General features: G+C 40.1%; 1 protein-coding gene across 1 annotated transcript in view; it reads left to right on the forward strand.

Annotated features, from left to right (window-relative positions):
* The window catches only part of Ncbp3 (nuclear cap binding subunit 3), a 53,598-nt gene extending 37,490 nt beyond the window's left edge, over nucleotides 1–16,108 (forward strand). The window contains exons 8-14 of the mRNA XM_070001756.1: nucleotides 216–315; nucleotides 1,039–1,142; nucleotides 4,010–4,307; nucleotides 7,809–7,963; nucleotides 9,789–9,950; nucleotides 10,976–11,138; nucleotides 11,585–16,108. Of these exons, the coding sequence (XP_069857857.1) occupies nucleotides 216–315; nucleotides 1,039–1,142; nucleotides 4,010–4,307; nucleotides 7,809–7,963; nucleotides 9,789–9,950; nucleotides 10,976–11,138; nucleotides 11,585–11,771 (1,169 nt within the window). The 3' untranslated portion in view covers nucleotides 11,772–16,108. The remainder of the gene's footprint in view (nucleotides 1–215; nucleotides 316–1,038; nucleotides 1,143–4,009; nucleotides 4,308–7,808; nucleotides 7,964–9,788; nucleotides 9,951–10,975; nucleotides 11,139–11,584) is intronic.
* The last annotated feature ends 2,272 nt before the right edge of the window (nucleotides 16,109–18,380 follow it).

Here is an 18,380-nt window from a genome sequence, read left to right on the forward strand (position 1 = left end):
TGTTGCCTTAGTATATATACCCTAAGAGAGGAAATGTTTACAGTGTCTCTTGCCTTGTTGTTATCCAATTACATTGATTTTTGTCTCACTTATGGAAAATATTTCTCTCTCTCTCCCTCTCCCTTCCCCTTCTCACACACACAAACAGACACTTCCATTTGATACTGTCTTCACACCCACAGGAAATTTTAGGTAACTGTTATATTGATTTTTAGATGACAAAAAGGAACTTGGGGCAGCCAGAAGAAGTCAGTACTACATGAAGTATGGGAATCCAAACTATGGAGGCATGAAAGGGATTCTTAGCAATTCCTGGTGAGTCTAAAATTATAATGTACAATCAAATAATTTTTGAAAAAATGGTACTTTAAGGGTTTCTTTCCTTCCTTTTTTTGCAGCAACTAGGGACTGAACTCAGGGCCTCCCATGTGCTAGGCTATTCTGATACTTGAACTGCACCTTCAGTCTTCTTTTAATTCTAATTTTCTATTCTTGTGCCAGTATGGGAGCTTTGAATTCAGGACCTTATGCTAGGTCTTGGCTTTTTCCCTTGGAACTGGCTGTCTACCACTTGAGCCACCCTTAAGAGTTCTTGGAGTTGTCTTCCTGGGGTTGGCTTCAAACTAATCCTCAGATCTCAACCTCTTAAAGAGCTAGAATTATAGGCCTGAGCCACTGGTGCTTAGCTTCCTTTTGGTTTTATTTTGTTTTTGAAATGGATTTTACTAACTTTTCCCAGATTGGCCTCTAACTTTTGATCCTTCAGGCTCTATCTCTTGAGTATCTGGGATTATAGGCTATACCTTAAGCTTTTTCTAATCCTTTACTCTGTAGTAGAATCCTTCAGAAACTCTTGTAGAATGAAAGGAAGATAAGAAGGATGAATTCATAATTCTTAACTGTGGTAAATTTTTAAAATGCTGCCTTGGTTTCATTTTAAAAAATCTGTTTCAGCGCCTAACATTGAGTCAGTTGTATAGTTGAAATTAATTAATGCATTTTGGTTTCTGATTATGTGCTAACTTTGGAATGTTGCAGGAAGCGAAGATATCATTCCCGTCGCATTCAGAGGGATGTGATCAAGAAGAGAGCCATGATTGGGGATGACGTTGGCTTGACGTCGTATAAACACCGACATTCCGGTAGTTGCCTGCTCAGCTTTTGGGTAGACACATGTTTGGCTCTCGAAATCATATTTTTATTCTTAATACAGTCTTTTAAGGTTCCAAACTTTTATCATCCTCTCTTCCTTGCCCTCACCCTCTGCCAACATATAGGAAAGTAAGTCAAGTCACTATTAATTTTAAATTGCCCATACAAAGAGATCAAATGATTTTATAAAGCTGTTCTAACAAACAACAGAAGATCAAATGTGATAGAAAAAATTAAAATAAAACTTTGCTAAGGAAAACCTAATTTTTCTATTTATGTCAACAACTACATGAGAAAATTTTAATTATCTTAACAAACAGGCTGATTTTATTATCTATTTTCTGATTATGTAAATAAGTTGCTGCATTGTCTGCTGCAGGTTTATTGGTTTATGCACATAAAGCCACTCAAAAAGAAGGATACCATGAAGTAGGCTTCCTTCATTCTTATTGTAAAGGAATTATCTTAATTATGTTTTATAAAGCATGTATTTAATGTGTGGAATCTTCTGCTTGTTTTAAAGAACTAGCAAGCCAGTATAGAATATAAAAACATACATATAACACAGAGTAACATGCAAATACATATTTCACTGTGATGATGTATGCAGGAAGAAATGAAGTCTTTGCATTTTTATCTAATAGCTATATTCAGTACTTTATGTGAAATGTATATATTTATAATGCATAAATTTTGTTACTCAGTTTTCTCCAATTTTAGTAAACTTTAAGATACTGCTGTCATCTACTCTTTTTTTTTTGGGCCAGTATTGGGGCTTAAAGTCAGGACCAGGACCTGGCACTGCCTCTGAGCTTTTCTTTCTTTTTTTCTTTTTTGTTTTTTGTCATGGGCCTGAACTCTGAGCCTGGGCGCTGTCCCTCAGCCCTTCAGCTCAAGGCTAGCACTCTACCACTTGAGCCATAGTACCACTTCTGGATTTTTCTGCTTATGTGGTGCTGAGGAATTGAACCAAGGGCCTCATGCATGCAAGGCAAGCACTCTACCACTGGCCATGTTCCCAGCCCTCTCTGAGCTTTTCTGATCAAGGTTGGCCTCTATCATTTGAGCCACAGCTCCACTTCCAGCTTTCTCATGGATTTTCCTGTCCAGGCTGGCTTTGAACCATGATCCTTAGATCTTGGTCCTCTGAGTAGATAGGAACCCACATGAGCCACCAGCTCTGGCTTCATCTACTCTTTATGTCCAAATTAAAGATATTAAAAGGCAAACTGCCCTTAATTCTAGCACTCTGATATAATAACTGACTTCATTTTACATTTTTCCCATGTCTGATTTCATAATATTATAATTCTTGTAAATATATACTTTATATTTTTACTTTCTACTTAGAAGTATTTTTACATAACTTTAAAATTAATGGCTGAGGGCTGAGAAGGTGGCTCAGTGGTAGAGCGCTTGCCTTGCATGCCTGAGGCCCTGGGTTCGATTCCTCAGTACCACATAAGCAAAAAGAAAAAAGCTGGAAGTGGCGCTGTGGCTCAAGTGGTAGAGCGCTAGCCTTGAGCTGAAGAGCTGAGGGACAGTGCCCAGACCCAGAGTTCAGGCCCCACAACCAGACCAAAAAAAAAAAAAAATTTAATGGCTGATTTTCAGTATTTTGAATGGTTATATGCAAACAGTAAATTAGCAAATTGTTTTCTGTTTTTTTTTTTAAGCTTGGCTTACGTTAATGAGTATATATCTTCCAGTCCATCCATATTGTGGTGATGAGAAAATCTCATTGTATTTTAGGAATGAATAAGAATATTCCATATATGCCTGTCCTGCAGTTGCTTTATTAGTCATTGCACACGTTCTTTTCATATTTTGGTTGTTGTATAGAATGCTGTATTAACAAAGAACTGCAGATACATTTGAATTGCCTACAGGAAAAGTGGCACCTCATGGTGGGTCAGTTTCTATAGAAAACTGCCTACTGTTTTTTTTTTTTTTTTTTAGAGAATACTTTATTAGTTTCTGTAATCAAACCCACATAGATAAGACCTTACATATTTAATACAGTGCATTTACCCCTGTACAAATGGAAAAAAATTAAGTTTCTAGACCTGCCTACTGTTTTTTACAATGAGGATACCAGCTTACATTTTCCTCAACAGTGTACAAGATGAATCAGCAAATAATGAGCCATCCAAAGCCTCTGGTCAAACTATTTTCACCAACTAATCAAGATATAACTTTAGACCTGTTTTTCTACTTAAAGACACCTTATTTAATATATGCTGTTGGTTAATTAACATTGAATTCATAGACAACTTATGCTTGAGAGATATTTACCTAATATATGCATTTTCTCCACAAGGCACAAACATACCTACTACATTACACAGCACTTCAGTGCTATATTTGAGAGCCATTTTAAACAGTGAAATCATTATCAAAAAGCTTAAAAATGTGAAAAACATGGCATTCTATAGACTGAAAAGGATATTTGCATACATATGAGAGATGAAACAAGAAGGTAGACTATTGCTTTGTTTGATCTCAGCTGTTAGTTTGCTTATATTCAAAATGACCTTCAGAGTATCTTGATTGTTGGTTTTGTTAAAAACCAGAATTGTGAATAATCACTTATATTTTAAGTGGCTTTATAATACTTTTTTAGACTAAGGTCATCCTTTTACATAACCATTCTGTTGTAGGCACCCAGAGTGGTATTGACATTTTTTTTTTGTCAGTTTGATATTTTTATAGATAGCTAGTGTTCCAGTGAAATCTGAGATGGGATTTTTTTTTCACTCATGTAGAGTAGAAAATAATACTTGTTGGGTTTAGTTTAGTTTAGTTTAGTTTAAGCTTTTCCTAATTTTTTTTTTTTTTTGTTGTTAAATTTCTTCAGGATTAGTGAATGTTCCTGAGGAACCCATTGAAGAAGAGGAAGAAGAGGAGGCAGAGGAGGAGGAAGATCAGGACATGGATGCAGATGATAGGGTGGTGGTAGAGTACCATGAGGAGATCCCAGCACTCAAGCAGACCTGTGAGCGGAGCACATCCAGGCGGTCCAGTGCTAGCAACTCAGACTCAGATGAAATGGACTATGATCTGGAACTGAAAATGATTTCTACTCCCTCACCAAAGAAGAACATGAAAATGACTATGTATGCTGATGAAGTGGAATCTCAGTTGAAAAATATTAGGTGATTTTTTTTTTAAAATCAGTATTAGCTTTGAATTTTATTTATTTTTTTGGTTGGTCATGGGACTTGAACTCTGGGCCTGAGCGCTGTCCCTGAACTCTTCAGCTCAAGATGAACGAGCACTCTACCACTTGCGCCACAGTGCTACTCTTCATTTTCTGGTGGTTTATTGGAGATAAAGAGTCCCACAGACTTTCCTGCCTGAGCTGGCTTTGAATTGTGATCCTCAGATCTCAGCCTCCTGAGTAGCTACTATTATAGGCATAAGCCACTGGCACCTGGCTTGAATTATTTTTTAATTTTAATATTTTGAACTTAGGGCCTAGGTACTGTCTCTGAGTTTCTTTGCTCAAGGCTAGCACTCTACCATTTGGAGTCACAGCTCCACTTCCAGTTTTCTGGTGGTTAATTAGAAATAAGAGTCTCATGGACTTTGGTGCCCTGGTTGACTTTGAACCACAATCCTTAGATTTCAGCCTCCTGAGTGCTAGGATTATAAGCATGAGCCAACAGCACTTGGCTTAGCTTTAAATTTTGGTTGTTAGAAATTTTTGTTGTGGGGCTACAGATAGAACTTGTAGGGCCTTATGCAGGCTAGTTAAGCAGTAGAACACTGAACCATATATTTTTATTTTAAATACTAACTATAAACTTTTTAAAATATTTTTTGTTGGGCACCTAAGCTACTCAGAAGGTTGAAATCTGGATTCACAGTTAGCCCAAGCAGAAGAGTGCATGAGACTCTTATTTCCAATTAACCATTAAAAAGCCAGAAGTGGAGTATGGCTCAAAGTGGTAGAATACTAGTCTTGAGCACAAAAGCTCAGGGACAAGACCCAGGCCCTAAATTCAAGCCCCAGTACCAGTACACACACACACACACTTTATTTAATTTTAATTTATTTATCTTGCCAGTCCTAGGGCTTGAACTCAGGGCCTGGGCATTGTCCCTGAACTTCTTTTGCATAAGACTAGCACTCTACCATTTGAGCCACAGAACTACTTTTGGCTTTTTCTGTTCATGTGGTTCTGAGGAATCGAACCCAGGGCTTCATTTATGCTAGGCAAGCACTCTACCACTAAGCCACATTCTTAGCCTTATTTTATTTTTAATGTTACTGGGATTTGAACTCATGGCCTGAAACATGGTGTGCTTGCTTCCTTGCTCTACTGTTGTTCTACCACTTGAGCCATTCATTTAGCCCTGCTTTTTGCTGGTTATTTTGGAGATGAAGTTTCATTGGCTTTCTGTCTGAAATGACAAATCCTATGGATCTCAGCTTCCTGAGTAGCTAGGATTATAAGCATAAGCCACTGACACCTTAGTTTTGATTTATTATACATTTGTAATGTGAAAGTGTTTTTATTGTGCTGTTTTCACATATGAACACATTTTTGTAATTTTGTAATTACTTTTTTTGGGGGGGGGGGTCCGGTCGTGGGGCCTGAACTCTGGGCCTGGGCACTGTCCCTCAGCTCTTCAGCTCAAGGCTAACGCTCTACCACTTGATCCACAGCGCCACTTCCAGCTTTTTTCTTTTTGCTTATGTGGTGCTGAGGAATCGAACCCAGGGCCTCAGGCATGCAAGGCAAGTGCTCTACCACTGAGCCACCTTCCTAGCCCTGTAATTACTTTTAATTACAATTTTGGTTCCTTGTAGAAATATATAGTTTTTCCTCTATACAAGTGGTCCTTGTTATATATAGACAGTCCAGAAAATGAAAAACCCTTGTATTCACACATTTATTGTTATTTTCAATCCATTGTTTGAAAGTATCAACCTAGGGGCTGGTGTCTCATACCTATAATCCTAGCTTCTCAAATCTCAGGGTGCCAGTATGAATTCATCCTGGCCAGGAGAGTCTGTAAGACTCTTCAGTTTACCACCAAACAGTGAAGCTGTGGCTCAAGTGCTAGAATGCCAGTCCTGAGGGGAAAAGCTAAGGACAGTGCCCATACCCTGAGTTCAAACCCAAGTACCAGCACCAAATTTACTCCCATGTTTGTTTGTTATTGGATTGATTGATTTATACATGGTCTTACTATGTAGCCCAACCTAGCCTGGAATGATGTCCTCCTGCTTCAGCCTCCAGTGTGCTGGGGTTAAAGGCCTGCAGTTCTGGGTCTGGCTTTATTTACTATCTAATTGATGGACATTTAGATTTCTGTTTACTTAGTATTGAATTAGCAAGATAGATTCTAGCTACCATAAAAAGTCTAGCAACTATACAAAGTAGTGTATATATTTAACTTTAAGGATTAAATTCTAGGGATGCCCTCTCTGAAGATGTTATTGGTGGTAGATTTGGGAAAGACAAAGGCTTTTTATGCTGATTTGTTTGTATGGCTTTGTTCATTCATCTTCAGTTGTCCCAGAAATTTCTAGTCAAAATGGCAGAAGTTATGCCACTTCCTAGCTGATCTCATTGGATGGAAAGTCTCTTACTTGTTTTTGTTGTTTTTTACCTGTTTATTGCCAATACCGGGGCTTCAACTTGATCATCCCCATCCTTGCTTTGCTCTATCACTGAAGACTGGTGTTCTGTCATTTGAGCCATACCTCCACTTCTGGCTTTTTGCTGTTTAATTGGAGATAAAAGTCTCATAGACTTTTTTGTCCAGCTGACTTTGAACCACAGTCCATAGATCTCAGTCTCCTGAGCAGCAAGGATGACAGCACTTGAGCCACCAGCACCTGATTCTTCTCTTTAAAGAAGGGATTGTAGCTAGGTAGTAGTAATTTATACCTGTAATTTCAGCTACTTTATAAGCAGAGATAAGAGGATTTGCTGTCTGAAGTCAGCCCGAGTAAAGTTAGTGTGAGAGCAAGACTCTGTCTGAAAAAATTAAAACTCAAAAGATTGGGGCATGGCTCAAATGGTAGAAAGCTTGATATTCTTTTTTTTTAAATTTTTTGTTGGTCATGGGGCCTGAACTCTGGGGCCTGGGCCTGGGTGCTGTCCCTCAGCTCTTCAGCTCAAGGCTAGCGCTCTACCACTTGAGTCACAGCTCCACTTCTGGCTTTTTCTGCTTATGTGGTGCTGAGGAATTGACCCAGGGCTTCATGCATGCAAGGCAAGCACTCTACCACTGAGCCAACTTTCCAGCCCCAAAAGCTTGAAATTTTTGAGTTCATTCCTCAACAATGTAAATGAAAAAAAAGTTGATTATAGACCTTATAAGGTTTGGACATCAGCCAGATCTCATTTGTTTATTTTGGTAGAATGTAACGTGTAGTTGTATGCTCTTTGATAGTGTGCAGACATTGTTTAGAACCCATGCTAGGAAACTAAACAGATTGCCTGATCTCACCACTGTTTTCACAACATGTTGGTTATGGTTCCTTAAGAGGTTATTGGTGTATTGTATTTCTAAGGGAATGTTGTCTGTATTAGATTGCGTTACTTAAATTGTTTAAAATCTCATCTAAAGTGTGAGATTATGGAATAGAACTTGTTTCATAGTTGAAATTGGTTAATTTTTCCACTCCTTTTTTAAAGGAACTCCATGAAGGCAGATAGTATGTCCACAAGCAATATAAAAAATCGGATTGGGAACAAATTGCCACCGGAGAAATTTGCAGATGTTCGACACCTCTTAGATGAAAAACGGCAGCACTCACATCCACGGCCACCAATCAGCAGTGCTAAATCAGGTATTGTTCTTATTTTATTTATTTAGCTTTCCTGGACTTTATTCTGAGCTCCAGAGAGCAATTTGGGGCAGAGATAATGTTCTTAGATAAAACACTGTTTTACACTTTGTTCATCACATCTAAATTTTAGGCATTGGAATTTTGGGACATGTAAAATAGACTTTGGCAAAAATAGCTTTCAGTATTTTTTCCAAAGCAATTAATTTAGCTTGAATTTCATTAATATACTTTATACACAACAACAATAAGAATTAAGTTACATGGTTTGGTAAGTGGCTAAAAGTTTGGACTAGATTATTTTTGCATGCAAACCCTCATGCTTTGTGCATGTGGTTGCTGTGATCCAGACCCTGGCTTGGGTGCCAGCATGTGAGAAGTCTGTGCAAGGGCTCCCTCCACATATTTACTGGAGAATAGTAGAAGAATTCTTAGAGAAGTTCTAGAGAAAATGGCTTTAGAGTTAGTCCTGGGGAAGGAATAAGATCTCAATTGCCTTTATTTTTTGAGAAGGAAAGTAGCCAGATCTTTTTCTTTTTTTTCTTTTTTTTTGGTCATGGGGCTTGAATTCTGGGCCTAGGTGATGTCCCTCAACTCTTCAGCTCAAGGCTAGCACTCTACCACTTGAGCCACAGTGCCACTTCTGGTTTTCTGCTGGTGTATTGGAGAGAAGAGTCTCATGGACTTTCCTGCCCAGGCTGGCTCTGAACTGTGATCCTCAGATCTCAGCCTCCTGAGTAGCTAGGATTGCAGGTGTGAGCCACCGGTGCCCAGCTAGCCAGATCTTATACCTGTTAAAGAAGGAAAACTTTGGGCTGGCCTAGATTGGGATAGAGTTCAGAAACAAAGGCCTGAACTATGTCAATGACAGTGGTAACAGAAAAAGATGAGAATGGGATGCAGGATACCTTGGAAGACTAGGGGCTGGAAAGTAAGGAATAAAGGCAGAGAAGCCACAGAGGAGACTCAGCCTGGTGAACAAAGGGTGTGGTGCCACTCTAGAAGAGGCATGTGAGATGGGAAGAACCCCAGCATGAGGCTTCTGCTAATAAACATGGCTCTGCTGTTGCTATTGTTTATTTTTTTCCTTCAATTCTGGGATTTGAGCCCAGGGCCTTGGGCTCACTAGACAGGCAGTCATGAGTCATAGCCACAGTTCTTTCCACTTATTGATAAGTCTCACTTTTTGCTTAGGCTGGCATAGACTATAACCCAACCCCTCTATTCACATTACATGCACAGTTGGGGTGACAGGCACATGCCACTGTATCCAGTTTATTAGTTGAGATGGAGGTTTTGTTAACTTTTTTGGTCTAGCTGCCCTCAAATTGTGATTCTCATAAACTTAGCTCCCTCATAGCAAGGATTATAGGCATGAGTTACCATTACAGCAGTTTTGTTGAAGAGGTGGGAGGAAAAATACATTTGCTAACTAAAACACAAAAGAGGTAATTCTGCTTCAGAAGCTTCTGGATGAGGTTGTTTTCCTGACACTCCCTGAGTTTTCCTGGGGGAATCAAGAGATTTCCTTAGGAAACAAACAAGAAAAGTAATGAAGATGGGCTGGGATGTAGCTCAGTGGCAAAGCGCTTGCCTAGCAAGTGCAATGTCCTGGGTTCGATCCCCAGTACCAAAAAAGAAAAGACAAAAAAAATACAGTTAAAAAAAAAAAAAGAAAAGTAATGAAGAAAAAAGGTTTTTAGAGGCCTGATTGTTTCAGGACATCACTCAGTAAGATTTGGTACAAGATCCTTTAGGATCTCAGGCTGACAATACCGGTAGTGAAGCATATATACTTGGTAACAGTAGTACTTTTTTCTTTTTCCAGATATTCGCCAGCGGTTAGGAAAAAGACCATATTCTCCAGAAAAGGCTTTCGGTAGTAACCCAGTGGTTCGGAGAGAGCCCTCTTCAGATGTGCATAGTAGGCTAGGGGTTGCCAGGCAAGATGTTAAAGGCCTCTACTCTGATACCCGGGAAAAGAAATCAGGTGGGTACAAACTGATGGGACTGAGGATTGGGAACAAGCGGAGGATAGGGAGGATAGCATAGAAGAGAGGCAGGAAGCAGCACATGGTAAAACAAAGTGATTTTTCCTTTTATGTGATCTTTGTTGTCAACATCATCATCATTATAATGCTGATGGGAAAAGTTAGGAAGTTGAAAAGAATACACAGTCCTCCTTTTTTGAGTTCGGGACAAATAATTTTTAGTTTTATATGTGTATTCCAGACTTTGTGCATATGTACACTCTGCCCTTTTTATGTAGGGTTTTTATTGTGATCATTTTTCCATATTTGTTGTATTCCTCATAAATACAACTTTCCTCATAAATACAACTTGTAATTGTCTTACAGTGTGTCTGTACTACAAAATTCTAAACACATACTTCTTTCTCTCTCTCTCTTTTTTTGTGGGGGGTGGTATTAGGGTTTGAACTGGTAGGCAGATGTTCTACAGCTAAGCCATGCCTCCAGTCATACCTGTTTTAAGCTTTTGAGTCAGGATCTTGCTATGTAGCTCAGGCCTTAAACTGTGTTTGAACTCACAGTCTTCCTGCATCATCTTTCTAAGTGTTGGGATTATAAGTATGTACCATACCCTGGTATTCATTAGATTTTTTTTAATAAAATATACTCCAAAAAATTAATGGATGGTTAGTCAGAAATCTGAAAGTAGTTTATAGTGTAAAGTACCTCAATTTGCAGAATGTTAGAGCTGACAGTTTCTTGGCAGAACAAAATTGCATTAGGCACATGAATCTCACCTGGATGGAATAGATGGGTCAGGAAACAACCTCTTGGGTGTTTATCTTGTGCCTAGTGTGGGGGCACCTGCCACTGGAAATGAGAATCTCCCTCTGGGATCCATCTCCTCCATTTGCAGAAGTGGCTATAGATGTGCAGACCACAGATGTTCTCTGCATATTGGGTGTTGGCAGAACCCCTGCTTCCTTAGAACTATAGTACAGCTCAGTGTTGGCTGCCAAACTGAAATGCCTTCTCTCCCAAATAGGTAGCTTATGGACTCGCTTAGGATCTGCACCCAAGACCAAAGAGAAGAATACGAAGAAAGTGGTTCACAGGACGCCTGGCACTGAGGAAGATGACTCTGAGCTTCAGAGGGCATGGGGGGCTCTCATTAAGGAGAAAGAACAGTCTCGTCAAAAGAAGAGCCGGTTAGATAACTTACCATCTCTCCAGATTGAAGTTAGTCGGGAAAGCACCTCTGGTTCAGAGGCAGAGTCCTGATGTCCCTGGCCTTGGCAGCTGTCCTAAGCCTGACATTCTTACACAGAGGCTCACAGTAGGAGCCTTCCCTGCAGGAGTTGCACCCCTCCCTCCTCTTACAGCCACCCTCAGCTCTTGCTGCTTCGGCAGGACATCATAAGAGTGTGACACATTTTGAAGGGCATCTCTACCTTTTGCTGCAGAGCTATAGTTCTGGGCCCTCAGCTTTCCCACCACCCCACCAAGCTTTACCCTTTGAGAAAAAAGGCAGCCCTCCAGATTTTGTAGACATTTTTCTTAATATTTTTAACATTGTCTTTTAAAAGAAATGTTTTACACAGTTCATCCAAAGAGCAGAGAACTGAACTTCTCACTATTGCCTTGGCCCTGACAGCTGTTACCAGCACCCTTTTCCCAGGAAAAGTCAATTCCCAGGTGCTTACTGGACAGCCTTCGAGGGGGAAGATGAGGGAAGCTGCCAGCTCACTCTTCCAGGACCTAGTATGAGGGCCGAATCTCATGGACCTGACCTCAGAGGTGCACCTGATACCCAGGTAGATAAGAGTTGCAGCAGTGATTGAGCTTCTGATAGATTGCACTTCCGTTCTTCCCTTGGGGATTTCTGTTAGGGCCTCTTATTGGCTCCAGCTTGATATGAAGATCAAGTTCAGTGCTGTGGGATTTTTAGGAACAAAAACTGTGACTTGTGGATATGGGATTGATTTATGTGCTAGGGTGGGGTCATGGGTTACTGTTGAACAATTTTTAAGTCTGTATTATGTTTAAAAATATTAATGACTTAAAAGTTTAAATTTTTAATTTTTATATGTGGAATTTCTTCCTATTGACTACAGGGGAAGCTCAAGTGGCGTCTTTTTTGTGCTGTTAAATATATATTATATACTTTGGAAGAAGGCAAAGAGAGGAGTCTCATTATTTTTAAATGGCCCTAATTGTATGGTCTGTTTGTTGTATACAGTTCAACTTGCTTTTGGCCACTGTAGTAAAAAAATCCATCCATCTGAGATGGGATCATGTGTTGTTAGTTATCACCTTAGAAGTGATCCGTTGATAGTCTATTCTGTCTCCAAGATATGGCTGAAGACTTATTCAAAACTGGCAACTTATAACTGAGGAATGGCTCAAGTGGTGGAGTGCATACCCAGAAAAACTGGCAAATAGCCAGGCATTTGTGGCTCATGCCTATACCCCTAGCTACTCAGGAAGCTGAGATCTAAGGAGACTCTTATATCCAATTAACCAGCAAAAAGCTAGAAATAGGAGCTGTGGCTCAGTGGTAGAGTTCTAGGCCTTGAGTAAAAAAGTCAAGCAAGAACATGAGGCCCTAAGTGCAAGCTGCATTACTGGTACACATGCAAATGTAAGCACACAAATACACAGAAAGAAAGGGGGGGGACTAGCAAACGGAGGGAGGGAGGGAAGAAGGGAGGAAAAAGAAGAGAAGCCTAGCAAACATGGTAATAGTTTAAAGAAGGTTTAGGTTATGAACAGGAGGTAGAATTTTTTTTTCTGTCTGATTTTTATTTTGAAGTATTTCATATTGTGTTTCTCTACAGGCTTAAAGCCACATTTCCCTTTAGTTCATTAGAACTTGAGAGTTAGAAATAGTAATTAGTCCTTGTCCATTTGTGATGTCACAGCTCTTTTCCTGCCTGAATTGTTCCATACCTAGTGTGATCCTGGAGTCCAGAGTTGTTCATTCATGGCTATGCTGATGTCAAATTAGTGGCTGATTACACTGATGTGAATGGATGCAGAACAGTGTTGCTAATAAAGTAAAAAGCTGTGAGACTGGAGAGTTACAAACTATTACACCATATTTTATTGGCTAAGTTGCTTTCCCCTCATCCTTGTAGGAAGAGGTGCATGTGTAACCAGAATATGTTTCAGCTTTTCAGGATGCTATGAAAGAATTGGCTCTAGTTCCTCTTCATTTGAAAACAGGGTTCTCAGCTCTTCTTGCTTTGGAAAACACACAGTTTAGAGCTAGGCTCATAGGAGGAGGGCTCAGGGTATGCTTAGAGAAAGAACTGTAAGGACATGAGAGTCATTAGCACTGTCCTGTGGGTTTGGGCCTTGGTTTCCCCATCTAGCTAATGAATGGGCTGGTAGAGACCTGGCTTTTTTGGCAGCACTCAGTGGTCTTACTCTTTCCAGCAGTGCTGTTTTCTGATGTAGGTGACTGGATAGTCAAGGAAACAACTAAGGATAGCCTTGAGGTGGTAGACAGAGACTTACCTTCATCCTATTACAGTCTCTAGTGAGTAAAACTAGTTCAGCTTGTGCTTGTACCTGCCATGACTTCTGAGGGGTTTAAAAAATGCCCCTTCATAGGCATCTCTTTTTGTTTCCTGTCATGGCCCTTTCCTACCAGCATCTCGTACCACTTTGTCCAGAGCCTTTTACCACTCGTCTGTCTCCTGGTAGAGATCAGGGAAGACTATAAAAGGGGTATGCACTCAAAAGTGAGCCAAGAAAAATGCCCTTTAGCAGCCACATAGGCCCCCTAAGTGCAAAAAGAAACACGAAACTTAAAAGTGATTGGCCTTCCAAGCCTCTTATGTTCTTTAACCTGCACTTGGCCACTCAGGTCTTCCAGCATCTTAAGCATGTTCTGTCTGTCTCAGCCTTGTCTTCGGTGATTGGGGTGAGTGAATAATAGGACAGCCACAGGCAGCTTGTACCTCGGGTGCTATCTGTACACGCAGGCTTAGTCCTTACATGTAATGTTAAATATAGTTTTGCTACTTGATGATAATTGCAGATACCTCATTTCTCTTTCCTGTTGTCCTCCCTGGGAGGGAGAGGTACCAGGTACCCAGGAGATCTTGAGGAACCCATCACAAGACGTAAACCTTCCATCCCTTGTACTTTTCTTTTCTAATCTCATGAATCCTTCCCCTTATTAACCTCTGTCCTACTCCCTCTGTATAAAAGCCTCTTCTCTGCTCTCCCTCTTCATTCTGCACCCTGTAGCCAGGGTGAACCTTTGTTGTTGCTGGTAATTTAATTGAGTTGTGATTTATATAGTATACAATTCTTCCATTTAAAGTATATACTGGACTGGGAATGTAGCTTAGTGGTAATATGCTTGCTTAGCATACATGAAGCCCTGGGTTTGATTCCTCAGTACCACATAATCAGAAAAGGCTAGAAGTAGCGTGGTGGTTCAAGTGGTAGAGTGCTAGCCTTGAGCAAAAGAAGCTCAAGACAGTGCCCAGGCCCTGAGTTCAAGCCCCAAGACTGTCAAAAAAAATAAATAAAATGTATACATCAATGGATTTAGGATAGCTACAGCATTGTATAGCTGTTATTTCATGTCATTATGGCTGTGCCTATTATGAACATTTCATAAATGGAGTCACATACTACATATCTATGACTGAGTTTTTTCACAGTATATTTTCAAGGTTCATCCATGTATAGCATGTATCAGCACTTCATTTTTTAAAATTGTTAAATAACATTCCATTGTATGGCTTTACCACATTTTCTTTACCACATTTTCTTTCAGTTAATGGACATTTAGGTTTTTTGTACTTTTTGGCTATTATGAATCAGTTTTTATCAATATTTATGTACAGGTTTTTTTCATGGACATGTATTTCATTATTCATGAGTTTATACTTAGAATTTCTGGGTCAATTGTAACTCTATTGCCAATCTTTTAAGGAACTGCTAAGCTGTTTCTCCAAGCAACTATCAGTTTTATTTGAGATTTCCCCACCTCTTCACCAGTATTTCTTATTTTTCCAGCATGAAGTGGTATCTCACTGTGGTTTTGATTTATATTTCCCTAAAGACTACTAAGAGTGGTCATCTTTTCATATGCTTCAAGATGAACTTTCTTAAATGTAAATATAATTCTGTTGTTCCATTGCCTGAAACCTTTCCAGAGCTTCACCTAGACTCCTTGATGACTTAAAAAGCTGGTCAGAATCTAGCCTCTTGCAATATAGTTGGCCTATTCTCCCCTGCCATGCTCCCGTTAGTTCCTAGTCTATCATGATCTCACTGGCTTTCCAGGCTGTACAGTACACGCCCACAGTGATGTTTCACCTTCCCATCTCAGTCCTGCCTTCTTAGTAAAGTCTGAATGTTTAAGTTAAAGTGGAGTATCATATTTCCTTTTGGAAATCCCAAGATATGTGCCATATTGAAGAACACCAGATTTCTTGCAGTGAATTCTTGCTGTGTGAAAAACTCATTTCTTTGGTTGAGCATCAGGTGAAGTGCTTGGCCTAAAGTGCTTGTACAAAACTCACTTATTTTTAGACAATAGAACATTCAATGAGCAGGGTCACTTTTGAGGAGTTTTGAAACTTATATAGCCCATAGGAACATTAGAGCTACACATTTGCCTGGGTTTTCCTCCCTGTGGGCCCACTGAGGGGAAGAAGAGGTAGAATAGACCAAGGAATTTGCAGTTGCTTTACACTGTCCCTGCCTGCCTCCTTAAAAACAAAACAAAAAATTAAAGCACCTTTAATGTTTAACTATAGTTTAATTCTAAATCACTACAGCCCTAACCTAGTACATCTATATTTTGGAATGTAATTTCCTAGTAGTACATTTATATTTTGGAATGTAATTTCCTAGTAACAACCTAGTTCCTAGGTTGTCTGTTTTGCAAGCTGTAATTTCATTGGAATTTTCCCAGTACTTAGCATCATGCCTGCCCCCTTGCAAGTCAGTAAGTATTTATGGAATTTGTAAATCCCCAGCCTCATGGGGAGATTCATTCTCTGAGACCCTGGACACTCTTACAGGCCTGTCCTCATTCATCTGCAATGTATATAAAATGTACTATTTTCACGCGCGATTTTCCTTCTAGCCTGTGAGCTCCAAATGAGCAGGTATCTTTATGTTGTTTTCTCTCTTTTTAAAAAAAAAATAATTTACTTCATTGTTATTTTGTTTTCTCTATATCATCACATCAGGCCAGCCTGAAGTAAATAGTGCTTCAGAACTGCTCAGGATATGAATGGACAACAGTGCTCCATCCCACCTCTGGCACCACAGTCTACAGACTAATTCTAGATGGGACCACTGGATATAAAAAGGGCAAGATTATTTAATGGCACATATGCTGGATTGTGTGAAAAAACACTCATTAAGTAGGCTTTGGTAAACATCGTATTTTAATGACTTGCATGTATCTGAACTGAAGCTTTACAAAAAGAATTTGCTTGAGAAATCATAGAGATAATCCAGAGTTTTTTGTTTTGTTTTGTATTTTGCTGTCACTACTGGGGCTTCAACTGAAGGCTTGGGTGCTGTCCCTGAGCTTCTGCTCAAGGCTAGTGCTGTACTACTTGAGCCACAGTCCCACTTCCTGTTTTATGTGGTTGGTTGGAGGTGAGAGTGTCACAGATTTTTCTGGCAGGACTGGTTTTGAATAGCAATCCTCAGATCTGTCTCTTGAGTAGCTAGGCATGAGCCACTGGGACCTAGCCAGAATATATTTTAGGAAAGCATTCATTTCAGGTTGCAGGTATGGCTCAGGTGGTAGAGCATTAGTTACTGGTTGAGTCCTGGTCTCAGACAACAAAACAAGCCAGATGCGGGTGACTCATGCCTATAATCCTAGCTTAGCTACTCAGAAGGCTGAGATCTGAGGATCACCATTCAAAGCCACCCTGGGCAAGAAAGTCTGTGAGACTCTTATCTCCAATTAACCACCAGGAAACTGGAAGTAGTACTGTGGCTCTAGTGGTAGAACGCTAGCCTTGAGTTGAACTGCTGAGGGACAGCCCCCAGGCCCAGAGTGCAAACCCTACAACTGACAACAACAAAACATAACAAAAACATTCATTTGTTCCAAGACAAGAGGAAAGAAAGCTAGCAGGTAGATAAGAGGCCTGAAAGAGGGTCCTGCAAGCCAATTCTTAGCTTTTAGTACTGTCAGTGAGGGAAAGTGATAGCAGTACAGAAGGTGACAGGAAATAGCTCATTCCCACTGTCAGCTCTGCCTCGAGTAGTGTTCCTCAGGCTTGCTTGCCAGCCAGCTTCAAGGTTATAGTGAAATGTTAATGAATACTTAGGCTAAAAACCAGCAAGATTTAGTTTCCCACAAATAAGTCTGATACAGAAACTATTTGCTTTATTTTTTTGGTTGTGAGCTTGAACTCTGGGCCTGGGCACTGTCCCTCAGCTCTTCAGCTCAAGGCTAGCGCTCTACCATTTGAGCCACAGCTCTACTTCCGGGTTTCTGGTTGTTTATCGGAGATAAGAGTCTCATGGACTTTCCTGCCCAGGCTGTCTTTGACCCGTGATCCTCAGATCTCAGCCTCCTGAATAGCAAGGATTACAGTACAGTTGTGAGCCACCAGTGTCTGGCTAGAACTGTTTGCTTTTAAACTTTATATAACAATAAGTTAGGAAAAAGGTAAGCCAGTTCTCCCTTTCAATGTTAGAACTAAAAGAGAATGCTTTTGATTGTTTTGAAAATAGCAGATCACTACATCTAGAACTTTAGTTTTACATGTTTATAAAACTTAGAAGTAGAAAAAATATAGCCTCCCCCATTATATTCTGAATATTTCAAATAACTTGAATGTTTCTGGGAGCAATAAGGAGAATGCTGACCCAAGCCTGTTTTAATTGTGAGATTGAAATAGGAGTTTGCTGTGCTATTAGTAATAGTAAAGTCAGGGTGGTGTTTGAGTAGGTTATTACCCAGCCTGGGGAGTCTTACCCTGCTTGAGCAATTCCAGAGCCCATCTCTGGATACCCAGATACTGAAGTAGTTCAGACGTGGTGTTATTTCAGACTGTTTTTCACTTTCATCCCTGGAGCAGTGAGAGTTAAGAGGCCCACACTATGGGCAGGGGAAAAGGCACCAACCTTTTTTTTTTTTTTTTTTGTCAGTTGTGGGGCTTGAACTCTGGGCCTGGGCACTGTCCCTCAGCTCTTCAGCTCAAGGCTAGTGCTCTACCCCTTGAGCCACAGTACCACTTCCAATTTTTTGAGTAGTTTATTTGAAATAAGAGTCTTATAGACTTTCCTGCCTGGGCTGGCTTTGAACTGTGATCCTCAGGTCTCAGCCTCCCGAGTAGCTAGGATTACAGGAGTGAGCCACCAGCACCCAGCTAAGCACTGACCTTTCTGTCTTTCTGTTCGTAGAGGGGTGTTGTAGTGTTCGATCCTGTGATATAGTCTAATTCTCA

Source organism: Dipodomys merriami, unplaced genomic scaffold (genome assembly GCF_024711535.1).
Source record: "Dipodomys merriami isolate MVZ:Mamm:240054 unplaced genomic scaffold, mDipMer1.0.p SCAF_59, whole genome shotgun sequence".
Classification (NCBI taxonomy): domain Eukaryota; kingdom Metazoa; phylum Chordata; class Mammalia; order Rodentia; family Heteromyidae; genus Dipodomys; species Dipodomys merriami.